At 45.5% G+C, this 27,233-nt stretch overlaps 1 protein-coding gene across 1 annotated transcript in view; it reads right to left on the bottom strand.

Annotated features, from left to right (window-relative positions):
• The window catches only part of megf11 (multiple EGF-like-domains 11), a 464,413-nt gene that overhangs the window by 23,719 nt on the left and 413,461 nt on the right, over nt 1-27,233 (bottom strand). Inside the window, exons 18-21 of the mRNA XM_078530151.1 lie at nt 22,350-22,478; nt 19,450-19,578; nt 11,287-11,415; nt 7,120-7,353 (exon numbers count right to left, since the gene is read on the bottom strand). Of these exons, the coding sequence (XP_078386277.1) occupies nt 7,120-7,353; nt 11,287-11,415; nt 19,450-19,578; nt 22,350-22,478 (621 nt within the window). The remainder of the gene's footprint in view (nt 1-7,119; nt 7,354-11,286; nt 11,416-19,449; nt 19,579-22,349; nt 22,479-27,233) is intronic.

Below are 27,233 nucleotides of genomic sequence, written 5' to 3'. Positions count from 1 at the left end.
GAGGTAAAGGGGAGAGAATTAGACATAGAGGGCAGAAAGGAAAACTGAGACAAGAGAGTAAAGGGAGAAAGAGGACAGATAGGGAAAGTGAGAGAGAGATAGAGACAAAGAGAGAAAGGAAAAGAGAGAGGGGGAGAAAGAGAGGAGGAAACTACCCATTATGGAGTTTAGTGGCATTGCCTAGAGCTAACAGACAGCTTGGAATGAAATGAGAAACATGGGCAAGGAAGAGACCAGGACAGGCCAGAAGAGAATCTCTTTGTTGTAGGTCTTCTACACTGTTCCAAAGAAGCTCAATTGTATTTTATCTTTCTATAACGCACTTAGCAGCCCTTTGGCTTTAATATTGACTTCAAACCTTAACTACAGCTCCCGAACACCGTTAGTGAGATGGGAAGGTGCAGGCTAGGGCTTGGGGTGGGGTCCCTTTGTCGGAACAATGCTGCTAAGGTGGTCCACATCCTTGGTGACTGATGACTTCTATCTTCTTCCAAGTTGCTTGGCCTGGAGGATGCTCCACTTTGCTGGTTTCTGTGCCTCCCTTTCCACCTGATGATCCGCCATAGCTTTAGCGATTCACACACACTCTGTGACTCATCCGTGTCTTTGAGTTCTCTCAAAATGCCACCCACTGTCTCATGATAATGCTGTTTTTCTGCTTTCACCAATCTTATCTTCTCTACTTAAGTACTTTACATGTTCTTCTATGTGTATGTAATAAAAACAGAAAACGCTGGAAAAACTCAGCAGGTCTGGCAGCATCTGTGGAGAGAGAAACAGAGTTAATGTTTCGAGTCTCTATGACTCTTCTTCAGAGGTAGAAATGTGCTGGATTTTATACTGTTGAAAGGGGGTGAAAGAGGGGTCTAGACTCTAGATAGCGTACCCTAGATAGTGAATCAGCGTACAATTCACATTCTACCCTAGTGAATCAGCATCCCATTTCACACTGTAGCCCGTTTCCTTTTCCATTCAAGTAAATCAAATACATTTTATTCACTTTGAGGCCATTTTGCACTTCTAGAGAAGGCCAATTTCACCCTAAACATGTTTCACCATCTACAATAGTTTTAATAGAGAAGCAGCAGATGTTCCCTGATGCAGATGTATTCACTCTGTTACAGGCAGGCTGGTGTCTGGTGAATAAGTAAAATTGTGCAAGGAAATGAAAAGAATGAGCAGTCAGCGAGGTACTGTGTGAGGGTGAGTTGCAGGAAAGGGTTGGGTGTGTGAGCTGTTGTGAAGAAAACAGAGACGTAGAAATTGAGAGAGAAGGCAGGCCAGCAGGAGATTAGACTGGTGCAGGCAGCGATCACCAGACAGGAGACAAGGGAACCATGCTAGACAGGAGAGGGATAGCCTGACAAAAGCTAGCAAGCTAAAGTTAAGTGTTATTTTATATATGCTTATCGAGCAGCTTCACACAAACACACACAAAAGCATGGGCAAACGACTCCTCCATTTTGAATCTCTAGAACATTTGAGTGGTGAAAGCTCATTCTCTCTCTCTTTCTCACAAACACACCAACATACACACTCACTCACAGACACACACAAAATAAAAGCAAAATACTGCAGATGCTGGAAATCTGAAATAAAACAGAAAATGCTGGAAAAACTCAGCAGGTCTGGCAGCATCTGTGGAGAGAGAAACAGAGTTAGTGTTTCAAGTTTGTATGACTTCTTCAGAGCTGAAGAGAGGTAGAAATGTGATGGATTTTATACTGTTGTGGGGTGGGGGGACAGGGGTAGCAAGTGTAGCAGAATAGAAGGTGAGGGATAGGTGGGAGCTCAGGAGAGATTTGACAAAGATGTCATGGACACAAGACAAAAGGAGTGTTAATGGTGATGTTAAAGACTAAAGAAAGTACTAATAGTGCATTAAGGGTAAGATAGCAGAATGCGTTAATAGCAGAACAAGGGCCAGCGCTCTGTGACAACAAAACATAAGAACATGTGACAGATGGCTCTGTGGAGGGGAAGGGGTTGGAAAAAAAATTTTTACATCAAAATGGAGGACTGAGTTCAGGGTCTGTAGTTGTTGAACTCAATGTTAAGCCCAAATGGCTGTAAAGTGCCTAATTAGAAGATGAGGTGCTGTTCCTCCAGTTTGCGTTGGGCTTCACTGGAACATTGCAGCAGACCAAGGGCGGACATGTGGGCATGAGAGCAGGATGGTGTGTTGAAATTACAAGAGATTCAAAATGGAGGAGTCGTTTGCCCATGCTTTTGTGTGTGTTTGTGTGAAGCTGCTCGATAAGCATATATAAAATAACACTTAACTTTACCTTGCTAGCTTTTGTCAGGCTATCCCTCTCTTCTCTAGCGTGGTTCCCTTGTCTGGTGATGGCTGCCTGCACCAGTCTAATCTCCTGCTGGCCTGCCTTCTCTCTCAATTTCTATGTCTCTGTTTTCTTCAAAACAGCTCACACAGCCAACCCTTTCCTGCAACTCACCCTCACACAGTATCTCGCTGACTGCTCATTCTTTTCATTTCCTTGCACAATTTTACTTATTCACCAGACACCAGCCTGCCTGTAACAGAGTGAATACATCTGCATCAGGAAACATCTGCTGCTTCTCTGTTAAAACTATTGTAGATGGTGAAACATGTTTAGAGTGAAATTGGTCTTCTCTAGAAGTGCAAAATGGCCTCAAAGTGAATAAAATGTATTTGATTTACTTGAATCGAAAAGAAAATGGACTACAGTGTGAAAGGGGACGCTGATTCACTATCTAGGGGACTGTGCGAAAGGGGACACTGATTCACTAGCTAGGGGACTGTGCGAAAGGGGACACTGATTCACTATCTAGGGGACTGGGTGAAAGGGGGCAGTGATTCACTATCTAGGGGACTGGGTGAAAGGGGACGCTGATTCACTATCTAGGGGACTGGGTGAAAGGGGGCAGTGATTCACTATCTAGGGGACTGGGTGAAAGGGGACACTGATTCACTATCTAGGGGACTGGGTGAAAGGGGGCGATGATTCACTATCTAGGGGACTGGGTGAAAGGGGACACTGATTCACTATCTAGGGGACTGGGTGAAAGGGGGCAGTGATTCACTATCTAGGGTACTGTGTGAATGGGGTGCTGATTCACTATCTAGGGGACTGGGTGAAAGGGGGCGATGATTCACTATCTAGGGGACTGGGTGAAAGGGGGCACTGATTCACTATCTAGGGGACTGTGTGAAAGGGGGCACTGATTCACTATCTAGGGGACTGGGTGAAAGGGGGCAGTGATTCACTATCTAGGGGACTGAGTGAAAGGGGGCAGAGATTCACTATCTAGGGGACTGTGCGAAAGGGGACACTGATTCACTGTCTAGGGGACTGTGTGAAAGGGGACGCTGATTCACTATCTAGGGGACTGGGTGAAAGGGGGCAGTGATTCACTATCTAGGGTACTGTGTGAATGGGGTGCTGATTCACTATCTAGGGGACTGGGTGAAAGGGGGCGATGATTCACTATCTAGGGTACTGTGTGAATGGGGTGCTGATTCACTATCTAGGGGACTGGGTGAAAGGGGGTGATGATTCACTATCTAGGGGACTGGGTGAAAGGGGGCACTGATTCACTATCTAGGGGACTGTGTGAAAGGGGGCACTGATTCACTATCTAGGGGACTGGGTGAAAGGGGGCAGTGATTCACTATCTAGGGGACTGGGTGAAAGGGGGCAGAGATTCACTATCTAGGGGACTGTGTGAAAGGGGCGATGATTCACTTTCTAGGTGACTGTGTGAAAGGGGACACTGATTCACTATCTAGGTGTGTGTGAATGGGGGCGCTGATTCGCTATCTAAGGGACTGTGTGAACGGGGGAGCTGATTCACTCTCTAGGGGACTGTGTGAACAGGGGTGCTGATTCACTAGGTGACAGTGTGAATGGGGACGCTGATTCACTATCTAGGGGGCTGTGTGAAAGGGGGCGCTGATTCACGATCTAGGTGACTGTGAAAGGGGGCACTGATTCACTATTTAGGTGACTGTGTGAAAGGGGGCGCTGATTCAATATCTAGGGGACAGTGTGAAAGGGGGCACTGATTCACTATCTAGGTACTGTGTGAAAGGGGGCGCTGATTCACTATCTAGGTGACTGTGTGAAAGGGGACACTGATTCACTATCTAGGTAACTGTGTGAAACGGGGTGCTGATTCACTATCTAGGTGGCTGTGTGAAAGGGGGCATTGATATCACTATCTAGGAGACTGTGTGAAAAGGAAGCGCTGATTCACTATCTAGGTGGCTGTGTGAAAGGGGGCACTGATATCATTATCTAGGCACTGTGTGAAACGGGGGTGCTGATTTACAATGAATCTATTTTCTGCTACTGTTGGAGGTCAATTTTACCCTCTTGTTTTAAAACATAATTCCGATGGATGTAATTCCTAGTTGCATCCAGCTGCAAGTAAGTACTAGTGGCTAGGAATGATACACTCGTAACCTTGACTATGTTGAAATGAAAGACACTGCATGTGTTTGATCTTCCAATATCCGCTGGAAAATGGGATTTGTGTTGTCAGGTCTTTGCTGACCGGCACGGACACAATGGGCCGAATGGCCTCCTTCTGTGCTGTAAACATCTATGAGTCTATATGAAGCAATAGAAGACTCATCAATAGAAATTCTGCGGGTGCACAAATTCATAGTATAAACAAGTTTATGTTCCCTTGCACCAAATACGAACGTGAGGGTCACAACACCAAATCTCTACCAACTGGAAAAAATTACAAAGCTTATGGGGAAAGAGCTGGGATGTGAAGCAGTAAGTGGATTGCTGTTTGAAAAGAGTCAGCATAGGCATGATGGGCCAAATGGCCTCCTTCTATTGAATCAGTGAAGGTAAACAGAAATGCTGTTGAGTTAGTTTGCAGTAATGAAATGTTCATAGTCATTTCTTGACTTGTCACAGAGGAGGGTTATGGTGCCAAGTACAAATCTACTCATTATATTCATTGTGCATTTTATGCTGACTTTACTTGATCTGTGGCAACACAAGAGAACCATTTGCCCACTTAAAAGAAAAAAAACATTGAATAATAATGTGCTCTTTCTGCCTGTATCACCAGTACAGTACTAGGTATATTTTGCTGTCAAATCATTTGTTGAATTCAAAATCATTTGTGGTGAATTACAATGCTTACATAAATATATATGACTCAATTTTCTGTGTAATTAGCCTAGGCTATAGGAAAAGAGTAAGCAGGGGAATCTGAGGTGGTAGAAAAACAATGTACGGGGATGGGAAATGTTTGATATTAAATTTACTTTTGTAGCTTTAAGCTTATTTTTCTTGCCTCTTTATGTTCTCTTGCACCAAATACAAATGTGAGGGTCACAACACCAGTTTCAAATCTCTGGAATCAACTGGAAAAAAGACAAAGCTTATGGGGAAAGAGTCGGAATGTGAAGCAATTAAGTGGATTACTCTTTGAAAAGAGTCAGCACAGGCACGATGGGCCAAATGGCCTCCTTCGGTGCTGTATGATTCTATGACCTATTGCCAATTGCTAAGAGGTTGAGCAAACCTGGCTCCAAGCATTGACTTTGGTGGAAGCACCCAGTTTATTGATAAGGCTGAGGCTAGGAAACTATTATCTGGGCGAATGATACCCAGGCATCCATTATTTTATATGAAATAGATTCACAGATGTGCTCTTTGATCAACAATGGCAGCATTAGAGAATTATGCATTAGGATGCATAAGTATTAGGATCAGTAACTGGGAACTGGTGACACTGCCATTGTTTTGAATGCAGAAAGAAATACTGTCACTTATCCCATCTGACCAACAAAATAATCTGCGTCAATACTTTCCATCCATAACTACTAAACAATTAACAATACAGTTCATAAGTCACATATGTAACTGTAAAAGCTAAATCAGGTGAGTTACATGAGTACAACTAATCCAAGATGTAGTTCATGTAACCTTAGGTGTATTGAAAAAAGTTCTCTGCATGCTTGACCCCACAAGCTAGAAAGATGGTGATTCACAGGTAACAGTTATTGTAAAAGTCCAATTATTTCTATTTTGCTACATTATTTAGGTATAAGAATGCAAAGTATTAAAAATTTTGGTGACTTGTATTACCATGGTCATCAAGTTTAATAACATCAGCATTAATTCTACTGCAGGAAACACATACTTCTCTGCTCAGCCAAACATTCTCCTTCCTTCCCTGCCCATTTCATAACTTAGTCCTGTCTCCCTAACTCCCCACAATTCACAGTGACATTAAAAAGAACTTACAATAATACGGTACCTTCCAGTCAAATAATGACTGTTCAGTGTAGCCACTGTTGTTTTCTAGACAATCTTGGCAAAGGGTTTGTACACAGTAAGGCCCCGTAAGCAGCAAAGCAATAGTTTACCAGTTTAACTGTTTTTAATGGTGTTGTTTGAGGGGAAAATTGGCCAGCAAGCTGGGAGCGATTACTGCTGTTCTTGAAATAGTGCCATGGAATCATTCACATCCACCTGAACAGACATTCATTTACTGTCTCATGTCAAAGGCGGCACCCCCAGCAGTGCAGCACTCCGTCAGTACTATACTGAAGTGTGAGCTCAGGTTGTGAGCTTAAATCTGCAGTCAGGCTTGACCATCATCTTCTGACTCAAGGTGAGACTGCTACCACTGGGAAAAGCTGACACTATTCCTAACAACAACTAAATTATTTCCATGTATTACTTGATTGTCAAACTAATTATTTTAGTAATGCATGGTGAAAATTGCAAGTAAAAATTAATAAATTCTAAAAATGCTGCTGATTGAAGAGCTATAGGTCTTACTGACCCATTTCTTGAATTTCCCCCACATAGTTGAAACTGAGCTTTGACACACTGCCCCATCTCTTTTGTTCCTCTCCTCCCACAACTATGCTTAATTGCTCCATATTGCATTGCTGCCCAGTATTCCCATCTCTTCTAGATTCTGATCCCTGTATAGAATTTGGACCATTGCATGTTCATTAACCCGGTGAGACAGTAATTGGATGGTTTTGTATGTAATGTCAAGCTCACCAAACTCAGTGTGTATTCTATTTCACCCATTGAGTCCCAGAAACCAGTGCAACAGTTTGATTTCTCTCTGTTGCACTGTAACTGATCTTACCAGAGAGGGAATAGTCCGTAGTAGTAATCCGCATGGCAGGGGTGTAGGATACGCTGGGCATATCATGGCCTTTCTCTTTCTGCTTCCATTTGTACCAGATGAATAGAACCAGCAGCACAACTATTATTAAGAGAAGAATAATGATCCCCGTTATGGCACCAACGGAATGCCTGTCTGATGCCAGTGCTGGACTGATTCGTGTGTAGGGATTCAGCTCATCCATTAGCAGGGCAGCTAGAGGACAGAATACACTCGTCAGGTGAAGAGCATATGTCACTTTTAACTGTACCACATTATACAGAATTACATGGAATTTACAACACTGAAACAAACCATTCAGCTTAAAAATGACTATGTTCATGCCTCCTCGCACCCTTCTTCATCTCACCTTACCAGCATATCCTCTATTCCTTTCACCCTCATGTATTTATCTAGATTCCCTTAACTGTATCTATTTAAAGTTTCCACTTAAATACAACAGGCAATAAATGTTTTGTTAATAAAGATATTTTTTAAAAAAGTTAAACTTCAAACTAAGGAGAATCTAAAAACAAATACAGGAGACTAGGTGTCATGCAACACAACACAGTCCCTGGAAGAGTATAAAAAGTGCAGGGGGGGGGGGAATTAAGAAAGCTAAGAGAATGCATAAGGAAGCATTGGTGAGTAGAATAAAGGAAAACCCAAAGGGTTTTTTAAAATATATAAAGAGCAAGAGAATAACTAGGGAAAGAGTAGGGCCAATTAGGGACCATAGAGATAATCTGTGTGTGGAGCCGGAAGACGTGGGTACAGTCCTCAATGAATAGTTTGCGTTGGTCTTTACAATGGAGAAGGTTGACGCAGGTATAGACATCAGGGTGGAGGACTGTAAAATATTAGAGGAAATTAACATAGAGAGAGGAGGTGCTAGCGGTTTAGTGGCCTTAAAAGTGGATAAATCTGCAGGCCTGGATGAGATGTATCCCAGGCGATGCAAGGGAAGAGATATCAGGGCCCCAGCAGTAATTTTCAAATTCTCTCTGGCCACAGGTGAGGTGCCAGAGGACTGGAGGACTGCTAATGTTCTCCATTATTAAAAAAGGGAGGAAGGGATAGAGCAGGAAATTACAGGCCAGTCAGTCTAAACTCGGTGGTGGGGAAGTTACTAGAAAGAATTCTGAGGGACAGAATATATCGGCCCTTGGAGAGACATGGATTAATCAAGGATAGTCAGCATGGATTTGTTAAGGGAAGGCTGTGTTTGACAAATTTGATCGAATTTTTTGAGGAGGTAACCAGGAGTGTTGATAAGGATTTTGCATTTGTTGTGGTCTAAATGGACTTTAGGCAAGGCTTTTGACAAGGATTTTTTTCCTTTTTTTAGTTCATTCAAGAGATGTGAGTGTCACTGGCTAGGCCAGCATTTATTGCCCATCCCTAATTGTCCTTGTTCAGAGGGCATTTAAGAGTCAACCACATTGCTGTGGGTCTAGAGTTACATGTAGGCTAGACGAGGTAAGGACAGCAGATTTTCTTCCCTAAAGGACAATAGTGAACCAGATGGGATTTTGCAACAATCAGCAATGGTTTTGTGGTCATCATCAGTCCAGACTTTTGTTGGATTCAAATTGCACCATCTGCCGTGGTGGGATTTGAACCCGAGACCCCAGAGTATTACCCTGGGCCTCTGGAATACCAGTTCAATGATGATACCCTCATGGCAGACTAGTCAAGAAAGTAAGAGCCCATAGGATCCAAAGCAAAGTGGCATGTTGAATCCAAAATTGGCTGAGAGGCAGGAAGCAGAGGGTGATGGTACAGGGATGTTTCTGTGACTGGAAGTCTGTTTCCAGTAGGGTTCTGCAGGGCTCGGTGCTGGGCCCTTGCTGTTTGTGGTGTACATAAATGATTTGGACTTAAATGTAGGGGGTATGATCAAAAAGTTCCTGGATGACATGAAAATTGGTAGGGTGGTAAATAGTGAGGAGGATAGCCATAAACTGCAGGAGGATGTCCATGGACTGGTCAGGTGGTCAGAGCAGTGGCAAATGGAATTCAACCTGGAAAAGTGTGAGGTAATGCACTTAGGGAGGGCTAACAGGGCAAGGGATTACACTATGAATGGAAGGACCCTGGAAAGTACTGAAGATCAGAGGGACCTTGGTGTGCATGTCCACCGGTCCCTTAAGGTAGCGGGACAGGTAGATAAGGTGGTTAAGAAGGCATATGGGATACCTGCCTTTATTAGCCAAGGCATAGATCACAAGGGCAGGGAGGTTATGCTGGAACTGTATAAAACGCTGGTGCAGTTCTGGTCACCACATTATAGGAAGGATGTGATTGCACTGGAGAGGGTGTAGAGGAGATTTACCAGGATGTTGCCTGGGCTGGAGGGTCTGAGTTATGAGGAAAGATTGGATAGGCTGGGGTTGTTTTCCTTGAAGCAGTAAAGATTGAGAGGGGACCTGATAGAGGTGTACAAGATTATGAGGGACATAGATAGTGTGGATAGGAAGGCACTTTTTCCATTAGTAGAGGGGTCAATAACCAGGGGGCATAGATTTAAGGTAAGAGGTAGAAGGCTAAGAGGAGAGTTGAGGAGAAATTGTTTTCACCCAGAGGGTGGTGGGAGTCTGGAGCTCACTGCCTGTAAGGGTGGTTGAGTCAGAAAATCTCATAACATTTAAGAAGTATTTAGATATTCACTTGCATTGCCATAGCCTCCAGGGCTATGGGCCAAGCGCTGGAAAATAGGATTAGTGTACTCAGAGCTTTGTTGACTAGTGCGGCCACGATGGCATCCTTCTGTGCTGTAAATGTCAATGAATCTATGAGTCTACAACATATTTTGCTGCACCGTGGAGTAGTTGGATGTGCGTTTGTCCCTCTGTGGTTGGTTCCTGATTTTTGTTAAATTATTAAAGGAAGGTGGAGGCCAGGGAGGGGGTCAAGTAGAGGTCACATAATTGCCTACAGAAGAAAAGGAGAAATTGAAGACTCATTCTTGTGCCCACAAGGAATGGTTCACAGAACAAGATGGCCTGTGTGCGATATTGAAGTCTGAGGGGAAGAGTTGGAAGGGGAGCAATCTAAACCAGATTCAAATTTATTCAATGTATACTTGCTTTTTTTCTATATTGATACTCTAGCTTTTGAAACTGTCCTTACCTCAGTTAGCCAGCATGTGGCAACCTCAAATTGTCTGCATCTGCAGTGACCTGCACATAATTTCCTCAAATGAAGGAACATTAAACCAGCTAATATGGGGTGTCTAAATTCTCCCGCACTGTCCGAAATGATTTGAACTGAGTAAAATGGGATCAACCTCAATGAAACTGCTTTTTTCGTGCTCTCCATCCATACTTCCAGAGTACAGGCTGTTCCATTGTTGAGCCAGTTGTCAGGGGATGGACATTACTTACATAGATTAACTTAACCTCCATGATTCTTCTTTCTTTCTGTGGGAAAATGCATCGCTTTCTGCTCTGAATCATCCTCCTGATAATATTTAGGGGCCAGCCATGTGTAGCCCTCATTCACTAGAAGATGATTCTATATCCTAGACTTTCTGCTTGAGTGGAAATCGGTGGAAATTGCTGGAAAACTCTCTGGTTTCTATTCTCTGAAGCGCTTCTGGGGAGATTCTCCACAGAGGAAAGAAGCCTGTCTCATTTATGCAAAACTGTCTGACCCTGGAAAATCAGCCTCCACTACTGATATTCGCTGGAATTCCACCAAAAGGATACATCACACACAGAAAGTGGGAGGTAGCGAATCAGCCGTCCACAATAGGCAGAGTTTAAACCACCACACATCACTCCCAATGTTGAATTGTGTCCCCAGTGGCATCAGGAAAGGAGGAGGAGGGAGAAAATGAATGAGGAAAAACTCCCCACCTGACCCAGAAGCCTCTGCAGTTCTCAAATCATTCCCCAAATCTGACACCCTACATAATACTTTGAAACTGTGACGAGCAAAAAAGTATGCATCTGCATAAAAGCAAAACTTGATCTCTGTACTTGCACTTTTATCATATTTTATGTAAAGAAATAGGCACATGAAAATCTTAAAAGGCTTTGATCGAGACTTCATGAATATCCCAGCTTTTGATCCAAATTCAGCCTGGTAGGCACCTCTTATTGAGCACTGCAGTTGCTTTTTTTTCATGTTACATGCATCACATACCTTGGTCACACCGGATGCCTTTGAATCCAGGTGTGCAGTAGCAGGTCCCAGTCACATGATCACAAGTGGCATTATTCATACACTCACACAGCTGCTGACAACCATAGCCAAATGTACCAGGAGGACACTCTGCAAAGCATTGGAAAATATAATTCAGTGCTTACACAGTCCCTTTACAAATACAGTAATATCAAGGTTCATGGCAGTTATGACACAGTGTTAATGATTTGAAACAGCGAACTCCCTTATTAGAAGCACTGTTTTGAAAACATTCTATCGACTATGATCTACTTGTTCAATTGATTCCGTGTAGTGATAGGAGTTATTGTATGGAAGTAGCTGGGTGAATTAATGAGTTGATTGGATGCACATTGTATATATCCAGAACACATTAAAATTCTTGCATCTGTGCATGTCCCGTCAACTCTTTCCATTATAAATTTCCATGTCCTCATTTATAATGAAAACTGTATAGACTTTTCTTGCTCATTACCAGTGAAGTGTGTAATTATAAACTAGTCAATCACTCATCTTGGTGCAACTAGTCAAGGCCTAAATTTAGTTTTCAGGTGAAGTGGAGTTAGAGAGTGAAGGATAATTGTATCGGGGTGGGAAGGTGGTGCAGACACAAATCAGTTGTCAAAATCCTCCATTCTTCTGTTATTTTTCTACTTGCATTATAAATTTGTACGTCCACATTTGTAATGGAAAATACCTACCTAAACGTTAAAATAGGGGATGAATTATGTCTACGCACCTTCATCCAATCACTTTCCGATCTCTATCCTACTTCACCTGAAAATGACACTTAGCTTTGAATCTCCCTCTACAAAATCACCAACAATTGCCTAGTTTGCCTTGCTTTGCCAAAATCATAACTTTTGCATTGACATGTTTTTCTATATTTATATAATCTATTAAAAGTCCAGAGCACTTCCTGTTTTTTTCTTCCTGCTTTCAACCTTTGTTAATTAGCCCAATATAAAACAGCACAAATCAGAACTAAAGAGGAAGGAAATGGATCTGCACACACTAAATGGCATCTGTTACAGGCCTTCACCAAATCTTCCACTACATTACACCCCACATGTAGTAGGTTATACACCACCCCAAAGTTGAGACAATAAAGTTGCCTCTTTGCCTTCCTGGCAACATTACAGAACAAAACATTAGAGGGGAGTTTAATCATGTTAATGTGAAACATGTCATTTGTAAATGTTATTATAAAGAAAGAAAGACTTGCATTTATATAGCACTTTTCATAATCAACGAATATCTCAAAGCATTGTACAGCCAATGAGGTATTTTTGAAGTGTAGTCACTGCTGTAATGTAGGAAACACAGCAGCCAACTCGTGCACAGCAAGCTCCCACAAACAGCAATGTGATAATGACCTGATAATCTGATTTTTTTTGGTGACGTTGATTGGAGATAAATATTGGCTCAGGACACCGGGGATAACTTCCCTGCTCTTCTTCAAAATAATGCCATGGGACTTTTTACATCCACCTGTGCAGGCAAATATGGCCTCAGTTTAATGTCTCATTCAAAAGATGGCACATCTGTCCGTGCAGCATTCCCTCAGTACTGCACTGGAATGTCACGCTCGGTTTTTGTGCTCAAGCCCTGAAGTGGGACTTGAACCCAGAACCTTGTGACTCAGGGGTAAGAGTGTTCCTTACTAAGCCACGGCTGACAGTGCTTAAAATGTTTTTAATGTATCAGTCCTGAATTCCCTTTCTGGTTATGTCTGTAAACCTGGTTACACTGGTAGTCTTGCAATCAGCTGCATAGGGTTTTCTGGTGCTTTAACATTGGCCAGAATTTTTCAGTTGGCGGGCAGGCTCGGCGGGAGTGGGCGGGGGCTCGGTCGGGTGGTGAGCTGCCTCCTTGAACTGTTGCAGTCCATGTGGTGTGGGTAAACCCACAGTGCTGTTAGGGGGCGAGTCCCCGGATTTGGACTCAGCGACAGTGAAGGAACGGCGAAACATTTCCAAGTCAGGGTTCCTGACCGCCGCCCGCGATCGGGTGTGCACCGTGATTTTACGCACGCGGGCCAATTAAGGCCCACCCAGCGTAATTTGCGGCTCCTGAGATCTGCGAGAAGGGGCAGGTGGCGGCAGGAGGCCAATGTCTGCCGGGTGCAATGGTGACCCGGCGACCTATTCAAAAATGGCGCAGGCAGCCGTCCTAAGGCTGCCACTGAGTTCGGTTATCTGCAATGGACAATGTTGTCGGAGAGCAGGCGGGAGGGCAGGTCGGTGGGACAGTCGGCTCTGAGATTCTCCAATGAGTGCCTCGCTGCCGTCCTTGAGGAGGTAGCAGCACACTGGGATATCCTTATCCCAAGGGATGGGAGGAGGAGGCCCCCCTGCCTCACCAAGCGTGCCTGGGAGGAGGTGGCATCTTGGATCAGCTCCCACAATGTGGTGAGATGCATATGGGTGCAGTGCCGCAAGCTGTTTAATGACCTCCTGCGATTGGGCAGGGTGAGTACTGTGTTGGCGTTGGTCACTCAGCAAAGCAGATTTGTTGCCCCACCCCCACCGCACCTCAGGATTTTGTTTTTTTTTATTCATTCACAGGATGTGGGCTTCACTGGCTGGGCCAGCATTTATTGCCCATCCCTAATTGCCCTTGAGAAGATGGTGGTGAGCTGCCTTCTTGAACTGCTGCAGTCCCTGTGGTGCAGGGACATCCACAGAGCTGCTAGGGGGTGAGTTCCAGGATTTGGACTCAGCGACAGTGAAGGAACGGTGATATATTTCCAAGTGACTTGGAGGGGAACTTCCAGGTGGAGGTGTTCCCATGTGTCTGCTGCCCTTGTCCTTCTAGTGGTCGTGGGTTTGGAAGTTCTTAGAGTTTGAGTGGCAAATGTCATGGAGGCAGCATCTGGGCAAGGGGGGGGGTGAGCCCTGGCTGCTCGGAATGAGTGTTTTGCGGCTCCAGGGTCACGAATCAGATGAGCCCTGCGAGGTTTTCCTCAGGTGGGGTTGGCCAGGCTGCAATGGCAATGCAGGTACAGGGTGGACTAATCAATGCTCCTCTCTCCTTTCAGGAGAAGACAGCCCACGATAACACTGAGAGGCAGCGGACTGGTGGAGGGCAGCCTCACCTTCTGATCCTCACCAGATATGAGCAGGAGGTACTGGAGCTGGAGAGGCGCCATGCTCCTGGATCAACCGGTTACGGTGAGGTTGGGGTGCCACTGGGAGGTAAGAGTGCCATGCACTGAGGTCACAATGTCTGTCACTGCAACCATTCCACTGTTGACTGTATATTGATTTCAGCCTCCAACATGGGCTCCCCATTGATAATGGAAAGATGAGGGCGCCCTGATCCAGGTGCCAGGCGTACACATTAACAGTGTAACTACTTCAACTAATCAAATGTCCTTGTTCTTCCTTTCAGCCTCACCAGAGCACCCTCAGTCTCAGGAGCCTGAGGGACCGCTGCGGACCCCTGGGGACACGGAGGATCTGAACGCACCAGTGCCACACCCTCTCAGCCAGGCAGGCACCAGCACCTCAGTGAGTATAAGATCATCAGCCAGTATCTTGGTGCACAGCAGTGAGGGCACCACACTTGCTTGAGGTGCAGGTGGAGGTAGAGAGTGCCCAGGGCACTGGCAGTCAGAGGAATGCTGGGGAATAGCTCAATGCTCAGTCGGTGGCTGATGATGGGCCTCTGGAGTCGTCCCTGGGTCAGCAGATGCTGGGAGTCCAGCAGGGTGTGCAGGAGGATCTGGCAGAGATACATGAGGGAATATGTGCCATGGTCTCCGTGATGCAGGAGTCCATGTGGAGCATGAGCAATACAATGACCCTCATGGCCGAGCGCACTGCCTCCATCATGGAGAGAGTGGTCACCCTCATGGAGAGGCTCCTCCAGGAGAACAATCAGGGCTCTCTGGGGATGTGCTCGGATCTGCAGCCCTCACAGCGGCAATGACCTCAGGTGGTCAGTGTCAGTGTGGGAGATGGATTGGGCACCCAGTATCCCAGCTAGGTGACCATCCATCAATGGTGAGCAGGAAGGTCCAATGTGACCTCACATTGGCACACGAGCTGCCTGTCATCTCTGTGGGCTCCTCTCAGGGCGCTCCGGATGACAGTAGCAGCTCCTGCGCCCCTCTGCCAGTGACTGTGGCATCTGATGAGGCTGCGGTGACTGGGGAGATGCCAGCTGTGGCACTGGCCGCTTCCTCCCAGGTGGGGCCAGCACAGGCTCCACGGGCCAGAGGACGCCCGCCAAGGTCATCAAGGCTAACAGGACAGCAGAGTGAGCCGGCTGCCTCCAATGCTGGTGCCAGCGGGGGGGAGCACCTAGACGGAGCACCCACAAGTGTAAACATAAAGCACCTTAGGCACACATGGGCTTATCACTAATGGTTTTCTTTTGCCCCACTTTTAAGTTACTGTTAAGTTGGTGTGATGTTCAATACTTTTTCATTTAGTTTGATTTCTGTATGCCAAGCTGCAAATCATTAAATGTGTTGGTTCTCAACAAGCGTCTGGGTGCTTCATTAGTTCTGCAGGTGAAGGTGATGTTATGAGTGACTTGTTTGTCATTGAGCTTTATTGAAATGGCACATAGTTTATGTTGTTCATCAAGCAAATGTTGCTCTCAGGTATCGAGTATGGAGCCTGCAGCTCTGGCATGTGTTGGTGGTTCATCTTTGGGATACTAGCTGAAGGAGCGTTGGATCAAAACCTCCTGGGTGTCCCTGTCTCCCTGGAGGTTTCCCAGGTTAGCGTCAATCCCCTCAGCGTTCTCCTGAGCGTGCTCATCCTCGGACTCACTACTGGACACATCATCCGCTGCCAGAGCAGCTGCTTCAACACCTTCTTCCTCCGCTGCATCCCCCCTTTCCAGCGTCAGATTGTGGAGAGTGCAGCATGTAACCACTATCAGTGACACACGCTCTGGGGAGTACTGGAGTGTACCCCCTGAATGGTCCAGGCATCGGAAGCGCATCTTGAGAAGACCGATGGTTCTCTCTACCACAGCCCTTGTGGTGCCGTGGCTCTTATTGTACCGCTGCTCAGCTTCTGTTCTTGGATGGCAGAGAGGCCTCATGAGCCACCTTTCGACAGGATAGCCCTTGTCACCCAGCAGCCATCCATCCAGCCGGGTTGGATCATTGAAGAGCCTTGGCGCCTGTGAGTGTCTCAGGATGTGAGCATCATGGGAGCTGCCAGGATATCTTGCACAGATTTACAGAATCTGCATCCTGTGATCACACACTATCTGCACGTTCACGGAATGGAATCCCTTCCTGTTGACAAAGGCTCCCAGCTGACCCGCTGGCATCTTGATGGCCACATGTGTGCAGTCGATTGCACCTGGATGTGGGGGAACCCAGCAATCACTGCAAAGCCTCTGGCTCGCTCTGCCTGGCTGGCCTTGTCCATGTGGCAGTGAATGAAAGTCAATGCCCGCCTGAACAGAGCGTCTGTCACCAGCTTGACACAACCGTGGACAGCTGATTGGGATACTCCACACAGATCCCCCACCAACCCCTGGAAAGAGCCAGAGGCATAGAAGTTGAGGGCCACTGTGACCTTCAGAGCCACTGGCATGGGGTGTCCACCTACACAGTTGGAGGTGATCTCAGGGCCGATCATCTGATATATGGAGGTCACAGTCTCCATGGAGAGGCAGAGCCTCCTTTGGCATTGCACCTCTGACATGTTAAGGTAGCTGATCTCAGGACCGATCATCTGACAAATGGATGTCACTGTCTCCCTTGAGAGGCAGAGCCTCCTTCGGCATTGCGCCTCAGACATATTGAGGTAGCTGCATCGCCACCTGTAAACCCTAACAGCAGGATAGTGTCGTCTTCTGCGGCCCCTTCCGCCTTGGACTGCCTGTTGGCCCGACGCCCCTTGTGCCTGCGCCTGTCCTCCCAAAGGTGGCTCCCCTGGAGGCTGAATAGGGACTCCTGGCCTCCTCCCCCTTCTGGCCTTCTCTTCCTCCTCAGAGGAGGTGCCTCCAGCGGAGACCACAATCCCCATTCCCGGGTAAGGGAAGGCTGTCTGATACCTGGAAGGCCCCAAATGTTATGATTCCTCCAGAGTCCTGAACTGAAGCCTGTTAAAGCAGCTCTGAAGCGAAATGAAGTTGTCCTGTTCACACAAGCAAGTAGCAGTTAGTAATAAACTGAAGTTCTAACAACTCGTATTAGTGAGCCCACTCACCCCTCTTATTCCGCCCGTGGATGAGGTTTTTAAAAATGTGGCCTACCCGCCTGCCTGTCTGACACCCTGAAAATCGTACGGGCTGCGCAAAATTCGTGTCAATTGCTGCCTCAAGGGCCTTAACAGGCCCGTTAATTAATGGTAGATGCACCTCCGAACTCATAGTGCGCTTGCCTTCCAAAAATATTGTGATGGCGCGCAGTGACATCGGGACACACGGCCGATGTCATCGCGCGTCATTTTATGTGCATGTGTGTCGGGCCTGGCCCCACACACCAGCTGTGAAATTCTGCCCCTTGAAACGTTCCCTGCACTGCCCACAACAATGCTGGATGCCAGGGTCAGAGGTCCAGACTGCTATGGCACAAATGACAGAAAATATTTTGGATGATGTACGCTCAATATTTGCATATGATACACACCTGTCCGTAAATGGGCTACATGTACATTTCCCATTGTTTCTTAGGGTAGAGAGTTAGCAGATTGGCTCCCAAAAAATTCCTGCACAAGTCTGCTAAAAGTACAGATATCCCCAGCGCAGCTCCTTCTAAAGCAAGGCTTACAACTAATCTGTTTGTATCACTGTTGTCATGTAATTTGCAGGATACTACTGTGATACTGTTTTATGTGTTGCCTTAAGGCTGTAAGAAGAAAACAGAGAAAATGGATCGATACATACAGTGTTGAGTCTTATTCCCCGTTTCCCAGAAGACTCAACAATCTCTTTATTTGCACATTAATGACTCAATTTCGAACTAACCCGGTGTGTGAGGAAATGGATAATTTCCTCATGTACCTAATAACTACTGCATTAGCACTCTGTCTCATTGCTATGTGGCAGCCTGTCAAAAAAATGCTCCACAGGGGGAACGTTCCCTATTGCTGAGGAAACCAGACACAATGTGCACAACATGAAAGAGTCTGACAGAGAAAGGACCTGATATTGATATTTGATATTTCACCCCTCTCCTAACTATACTCAGTTCTGTTGAAGGGTGGTGAGGACTCGAAACGTCAACTCTTTTCTTCTCTGCCGATGCTGCCAGACCTGCTGAGTTTTTCCAGGTAATTTTGTTTTTGTGTAGAGAAAGGACCTGCACTATCAAGAAGGTTTTGTTTCATGGTTTTCTGTTAAAGAGGAAGGGACAATTGTTCAACAAGTTCTACAACCAAGAGATACACTTCATTAAGACAAGTATCTGTTCTAGATTTCTGTTTGGTAGGGTGGGTGGGGAGGGGGCAACTTAATACACCGTGTTTTGCTTGTATTATCCTGCCCGAGTCCAATGTGTGACGAATCTGTAATATTGTGACTGTGGTTTCATGCTGAAGAATATGCGCAGGTTGTTTTAAATGTGGTTTGACACTTCAGGCCAGAATTCCAACTGGTTACTAGAGAGGGGATAGCTTCAGATAACGTGGGAAGTTTCAGTCCCTGCCCGGTCCCCGAGAAGCAATACTGGTCAAAAAGGGAAGAATTCCTGCCTTGGTGCTCCTGCTGCACCCCAGGACTGCGTATCAGGAAATCACACCCGCCTAATTTCGGGGTTTCCTTCCAGTGAAATATGTGTATGGAAATTTACTATCATGTGCTCCTTGTTAGGAGTGTCAAGTGGAGAAATCTTCCCTTAAGGCTCCAGCAGAGATTATAATTACAATAATATCTCCATTTATTTTCTTGAGACAACAGGAAGCAAATGCGCTGTGGCTGTTATATCAGATGGATTGGTGTCTCAGGAAATGTTGCAAAATTGAGCATTGCAGATTAACACAGACACATCAGATGTTCACTGGGAAACTGGACGAATGCAATACATGGCCTGTCAAATAAATGAATGATCATTGGAGTTACAGTTGTGTTATGAGCTGGTGGAGCAGATGACACCTGTTGATGCTCTCTACTTTGTACGGTGCGAAAAGAATGTGTGTGAGTTTATTGGCGTGCTTCTGCAGCTCCACTCACTCTGCTCGCAGCGTTTCCCGATGAATCCTGTTCGACACGTGCATTCACCTGTCACATGGTCACAATCCGCTCCATTTTGGCATTTGCAGAGTTGGATGCAATCTTTTCCAAAGAAGCCCATTGGACACCCTGCAACATAAATCCTCTGTCAGAAAGGGTTTTACAATGCACTATTATTTTCTTCACTATCACATCCCAGTTGGAGGATCAAGAAATAAGAACTAAATTGTAGTCAGTTGGAACATTCTTTTGATTTAGGTCATTAAACTACCTACAGTTGTCCAGTTCCAAAGCACCAGTAACTCTGGTGTTTTGTAGCAGCCAAGAATGGTGAATGTTGGAGCAACAGCATTGTGCGGAATGCAAGCAGCCAGCAGGGAGTAAGAGCAGGGAGTGACCGGGAGGGTAGGAGAAAAGCACAAAACGTATATAGGCTGCTTCCCTCTATATTAGTGGTAAAATCATTAAAGATCTCATTCTACAGGATAACTGTGGTGATCCACTGCTTTATGCTGCAAATTATGTTTGCATTAAATAAAGTGAAACATATACCAGCTTTAAGTGTACTAAGAAAGCATTTGGCAGTCTCAGGATTGCAAAAAACCTTGTCACAAACTATGGGCAGAATTTTATGGCCCCGTCGCGGAGGGACCAGGGCCAGAAAATACAGCGAGCCATTCAAAATTCCATTGACTTCGGCAGGACTGGAAAATCCCACCAGCGGGAGGAGCCGTAAAATTCCACCCTGTGGCCCATTCCACAGCTGGGGTGGAAATCTCTTCTGTATAGGTGCAGCAGAGATGTCCAACCTGACTATCAGGACACGGAGCATCAGCCTGTATTTTGACAGCAGAGCATGAAGGCCAAAGAGAAGGACCAGTTAAAAAAATGAATGGATGTGAAATGTGACCATTACTTTGATGGTAATTGAGTCTCCCTGGGATCGATTACCGATGGCAGTGACTGTTTTTGGGCTCTGGGAAGGCATGTTGTAGGCCTGTTCCTGGACAGCCCAGCAACACTCTTCAGACACACTCCCAAAGTGTTGATTTGAGAGCTGACTTCCTCCCCGTCTGAATTTTAGACGTTACATTCGTATAGCTGAAAACTGGTTAATCTGAGTTTAAAACTGCGTCCCTCCCGCAGAATGCGTTATGAACGCGAATTTGCCCTTTGGGTTAGGACCCCAATGTCAGAATCAAATGGGGGTTACAACCTCGCACTGTGTGGGAAACAGTCACCCAGCAGTGATTTGCCCTGAATTGGGCAATTAGTGGCCAGAGGGCAAGTTTGCCATCCAATTAAGTATAGTGGGTGGGCACTTGAAGCTGGAGGACTGATAGGGGGATTTTCAGCTCACAAGAAGCTGCAGTAAGAGAGAGAGAGGGCGCCCTCATTTTGAGGCATTCTCTCTCTCCAACCGTTTAAACTTTAAATTAAAAAATGCCCTCAGCAGCCAAGATACCTTTGTGGAGATCTGTGACTGCAGGCAAGGTCAGACAGGTGGCATCAAAGCCTGTCCGGAGCTCTGATATCCCCTGTTCTGCCACTGGGAGGCTCCCTCCAGGCAGCTGACCAAGTTCCCAATGCCTTGGGGCAGAATCTTCCCCCCGTTGGGGGGGGAAGTTGAAGAGCGGGCACGTGGAGGCACGCCTCCGATCGGCACCCCAATTGGGGGCGCGTCGCCATTTTACGTGGGCAGGCCAATTAAGGCCCACCCAGCGTGACGTCCGCATGGAAGTGCTATGCACTCCCTGTGCGGGCAGGGGGTATTCCTAAACCCGAGAGTGCGCTCTTTTGCACATGCGCATGAAATAGCGCACTCATCTCCCGGGCTGTACATTAAAAAATATTAAAAATAGAGAAAAAAAAATCCCTGACATGTCCCCACTCATGTGACACTGCCACGAGTTGGGATATGTCCATAACTTTTAAAAACACTTTAATCAAACTTTTAAAAACCTACATGAAACCTCATCTAGCCCATGGATGCTTTTTCTGATGCCCGCCAGGGCTCCCGGCCTGCCCGCCAACCTTAGGGGTAGACGGGCAGCTCCATTAATTACTTTAATTGACTCTGTCAATGGCCTCAATTGGCCACTGACAGGTCTTCGGGCGCACAGCTGATTTTGCTGAACCCCCGCCTACCTGAAAATTTAAATGAGGCGCGGTGATGTCGGGAGTTCCGCCCGACACCATCCTGGGTCATTTTACACATCGGCGAGCGGGCCCCGCCCCCTCACTAGCTGACGGGAAAATCCTGGCCTCGGAGTGGGGCCTGCCAGTTGACTGGAAGATTAGTCTCCAATTCCGCCTCCGGGCAAACAGCCGGGATGGGGCAGGCTGGAGCCTACCAACCAGCACGCAGGCTGGCGGTGGGACTTTACCTACCTGCCCACCTCCCTGCTTGTCCTCATACGGGGCTGAAAATCCCTCCCTTGGACTTTGTGTGTAGATTTCAGGCTGTATTTTCCTTCCTCTGATTGACTACTTTTTCTCTTTAAAACTAATTAAATCCCATTCTCTGGAGAAGTTTCTAAATCATATGCTCTTGTGGTTTCAGCAGCGAATCATCAATTATAATTAAAAATTGGCATTTCTCCATTTTCGAAACAGAGGGAAATATTGACTATGGTTTCTGGAGACCCCAGAATTAGTTGTTGCATATAGATTTATTGACATGTTGATAAAAGCCCTGATGTCATAAAATTGGCTGATAAAACATCAGCAATATGCAAGTGTAGTATGGAATAATGATTTTAACGATTTATTTCTAACCCAAGTTAGTAAGACTTTGTGAAAAAAAGGTTCACTGTGTTATTTTGTTTCACCACGAGGTGGCGGAGTCTTCCCAGGGTGGCTTTGGTTTGCACAAGGCTTCAATTGAAACTGGTACTCACTCTGTGTGCAATATAAGCCAGTCCAGCCCTGTGTACATCGACACTCTCCGTCATAAGCACTGCACACTGCTCCGTTATGGCAGTTACATGAATGGATACAGTTGGGGCCCCAGTAACCCGGCAGGCAAGCTGAACAGAAAGAGAAACTGATGAATAAGGAAAACAAAAACAACAAAAATTACATGAAAGAGTGCAGTATCTGGACAGTTGGCTCCAAGCCTCAAGCCGGCCTCGCAGTGAGATGCATGATGAGAATGGGGTTGGTGTGACTGAGAGTGTAAAGGGGGATGAACACGTGGCTGAAAGAGTGGTGTGGGAAAGAGGGGTTCCACTTCTTGGGACACTGATATCAGTACTAGGACAGGAAAGAATTGTACTGCTGGTATGGGCTCCACCTGAAGCAGGCTGGAGTCAGAGTCCGAGCAGAAAGGATAAACCAAGACAGTCAGGAGGACTTGGAGGAGGGCTCAGGTGGAAATGGAAATATAAATAACAATTTGAAAACGAGAGGGAAGAGAATAGAGAAATAGTCATAGGTTGTGTTCCTACAGCTAAAGAAAAATCTATAAGATGTAAAGTCATTAAACCAGTAGAAAAAAATAAGAAATGCATGAGTAAAATATCAGAGCAGAAAAAACAGGTTAGGGTGTTTAGCCCAAATAAGTGTTCTTTATACAAACGCACTGAGTATAAGGAACAAACTGAATGAATTGCAGGCACAAATTCAAATTGGAAGAAAATACATGGTAGCTGTTACCGATACATGGCTGCAAGACTGTCAGGATTGGAAACTAAATATACCAGGTTACAAGAACCACAGTAAATACAGGGAAAATGGTAAAGGGGAGGAGTAGCCTTAGTGATGAAGAATGAAATCACTTCAATGATAAGAGAGAATATAACAAGAAATAAACAGGCAGTGGAGACTTTATAGGTAGATTTAGGAAATAAGAATGAATTTATGACTAGGGTGGGAGTTGTGTAAAGGCCCCCTCCTAGCAGCTGTGAAGTGATTGAATGTATAAATGCAGTAATTAGAGATACTCTTTCGAGTTATCAACAGTCACAGATTGCAACTCTTTTGAGTACAATCACAGTTCTTGGTTTCCGGGAGTGGGACATGAACCCACAACCCTCTGATTCAAAGGCGAGGGTGCTATGAACTGAGCCACAGCTGACACATGCAGCAAAGGCAGAGTGGTTTTAATTGGGAAATTTAGCATTCATATAGTTTGGGATAAACAGATTAGCCATGTCACAAAGTGGTGAAGTTCTTTAGTGTGTTTAGGATAATTTTCTGCAACAATATGTTCTAGGATCAACAATAGGTCAAGTCATATTAGGTTTATTAATGAGCAACAAGTGAGATTTAGTTAACAGCCTAACAGTGTGTGAAGATTTATCTAACGCCATCATAATATGACCGCGTTCAATGTAGTGTTTGAAAGGGAGAGCTGCAGCACAGCTACCAAGATTTTAGTTTAAGGGAAGGCTGACTTCAATGCAATGAGACAGACACTATTTGCCCATTAATGGATAAATTGACTGAGATTTGTGGGAAGTGTTAAAAAAAGAACAGAATGTGATATAGAGCCAGTTTATACCCCACAGTTTTGAAAGAAGTAGGTGACAACATTGCAGATACTCTAACCATAATCTTCCAAAGTTCTCTTGATTTGAGATAGGAAAACTGCAGACATCACTCTGCTATTTAGGAACATAGGAAATAGGAGCAGGTGTAGGCCATTTGGCCCCTCAAGTCTGCTATTCAACTAGATCATGGCTGCTCTTCTACCTTGATGCCATTTTCCAGCACCATCCCCATATCCCTTGATATCTTTAATATCTAGAAATCTGTTGATCACTATCTTGAACATATTCAATGACTGAGCCTCCACAGCCCTCTGGGATAGAGAATTCCAAAGATTTACTACCCTCTGAGTGAAGAAATTCCACCTCTTTTCAGTCCTAAATGGCCTACCTCTTATTCTGAGACTGTGTCCTCTGGTTCTAGACCTCCCACCCAGGGGAAACATCCTTTCTGCATCCAACTGTTGAGCCCTGTGAGAATTTTGTATGTTTCAATGAGATCACCTCTCAATCTTCTAAACTCTAGAGAATATAGGCCCAGTCTCCTCACTCTCTCCTCATAGGACAAACACGCCATTATAGGAATCAGTCTGGTGAACCTTCGTTGCATTCCCTCTATGGCAAGTGTATCCTTCCTTAGGTAAGGAGACCAAAACTATACACAATACTCCAGATTACAGAATCACAGTGCAGAAGAGGCCCTTCGGCCCATCGAGTCTACACCGACACGTGAGAAACACCTGACCTACCTACCTAATCTCATTTACCAGCACTTGGCCCATAGCCTTGAATGTTATGACGTGCCAAGTGCTCATCCAAGTACCTTTTTAAAGGATGTGAGGCAACCCGCCTCCACCACCCTCCCAGGCAGCGCATTCCAGACCGTCACCGCCCTCTGGGTAAAAAAGTTTTTCCTCACATCCCTCCTAAACCTCCTGCCCCTCACCTTGAACTTAAGCCCCCATGTGACTGACCCCTCAACTAAGGGGAACAGCTGCTCCCTATCCACCCTGTCCATGCCCCTCATAATCCTGTACACCTCGATCAGGTTGCCCCTCAGTCTTCTCTGCTCCAACGAAAACAACCCAAGTCTATCCAACCTCTCTTCATAACTTAAATGTTTCATCCCAGGCAACATCCTGGTGAATCTCCTCTGCACCCCCTCCAGTGCAATCACATCCTTCCTATAATGTGGCGACCAGAACTACACACAGTATTCCAGCTGTGGCCTCACCAAGATTCTATACAACTCCAACATGACCTCCCTACTTTTGTAATCTATGCTTTGATTGATAAAGCCAAGTGCCTCATATGCCTTTTTCACCAGCCCACTAACATGCCCCTTCACCTTCAGAGATCTATGGACACACAGGCCAAGGTCCCTTTGTTCCTCAGAATTTCCTAGTGTCATGCTGTTCATTGAATACTTCCTTGTCAAATTACTCCTTCCAAAGTGTATCATCTCACACTTTTCAGGGTTAAATTCCATCTGCCACTTATCTGCCCATTTGACCATCCCGTCTATATCTTCCTGTAGCCCAAGACACTCAACCTCACTGTTAACCACCCAGCCAATCTTTGTGTCATCCGCAAACTTACTAATCCTACCCCTCACATAGTCATCTATGTCGTTTATATAAATGACAAATAATAGGGGACCGAGCACAGATCCCTGTGGTACGCCACTGGACACTGGCTTCCAGTCACTAAAGCATCCTTCTGTCATCACCCTCTGTCTCCTACAACTAAGCTAATTTTGAATCCACCTTATCAAATTACCCTGTATCCCATGTGTCTTTGCCTTCTTTATAAGTCTCCCATGTGGGACCTTGTCAAAGGCTTTGCTGAAATCTATATAAACTACATCAACCCTCATCTACACACCTGGTCACCTCCTCAAAAAATTCAATCAAATTTGTTAGGCATGACCTCCCTCTGACAAAGCCATGCTGACTATCCCTGATCAAACCTTGCCTCTCCAAGTAGAGACAGATACTCTCCTTCAGAAATTTCTCCAATAGTTTCCTTACCACTGACATGAGACTCACTGGCCTGTAGTTCCCTGGCTTATCTCTACAACCCTTCTTAAATAGTGGAACCACATTAGCTGTTCTCCAGTCCTCTGGCACCTCCCCCGTGGCCAGAAAGGAATTAAAAATTTGGGTCAGAGCCCCTGCGATCTCCTCCCTTGCCTCCCTCAGCAGTCTGGGACACAAATCATCCGGACCTAGAGATTTGTCCACTTTTAAGCCTGCCAACACCTCCAATACCTTGTCATTTCCTATATCAATTTGCTTAAGAACCTCGCAGTCTCTCTCCCCAAGTTCGATACCTTCATCCTCATTCTCTTGGGTGAAGACGGACGTGAAGTATTCATTCAATACTCTAGCGATGTCCTCTGGCTCCATCCATAGATTGCCCCCTTGGTTCCTTATGGGCCCTACTATTTCCCTGGTTATCCTCTTCCCATTGATATACTTATAGAATATCTTGGGATTTTCCTTACTTTTACCAGCCAGAGCTTTCTCATATCCCCTCTTTGCTCTCCTAATTGCTTTCTTAAGCTCCACCCTGCATTGTCTGTACTCCACTAATGCCTCTGCTGATTTGTTTCCCTTTTACCTGCTAAAAGCCTCTCTTTTCCTTCTCATCGTAACCTGAATATCTCTGGTCATCCATGGTTCTCTGGGCTTGTTACTCCTTCCTATCACCCTAGAGGGAACATGTTGAGCCTGTACCCTCCCCATTTCCTTTTTGAACACCCCCCACTGCTCTTCTGTAGATTTCCCCACAAGTAACTGTTCCCAGTCTACCTTGGCCAGACCCTGCCTTATTTTACTAAAATCCACTCTCCCCCAATCCAAAACATTTTTTTGCAACTTGTCGATTTCTTTGTCCATAACAAACTTAAACTGTACCATGTTGTGATAGCTATCACTAAAATGCTCGCCCACCACCGCCTCAACTACCTGTCCGGCTTCATTCCCCAGAATTAGGTCCAGCACTGCACCGTCCCTTGTTGGACCCAGGTATGGTCTCACCAAAGAAAACTATGAAAGAAACCAGGGAATTATAAACTATTTATATACTTATATGTTCATAAATAGATTTATTGAATGATAGATGTTTGGTGGGAAATTATCCATGCTGTTGTTAGTTCTGACCTGAGTATTCTAAAGCATTTACTGACCACCATTCACAAACTTTAGGCTATTCAAAGCTCTGCTGTTGTCGTGTCCTAACTCGTACCAAGTCTCATTCAGCCATCTCCCCTGTGCTCGCAGATCCACGTTG

This window comes from Cetorhinus maximus, chromosome 26 (genome assembly GCF_964194155.1).
Source record: "Cetorhinus maximus chromosome 26, sCetMax3.hap1.1, whole genome shotgun sequence".
Taxonomy (NCBI): Eukaryota; Metazoa; Chordata; class Chondrichthyes; order Lamniformes; family Cetorhinidae; genus Cetorhinus; species Cetorhinus maximus.
Note: the sequence above shows the minus strand (reverse complement) of the source record. Positions and strands in the feature narration are given on the sequence as shown.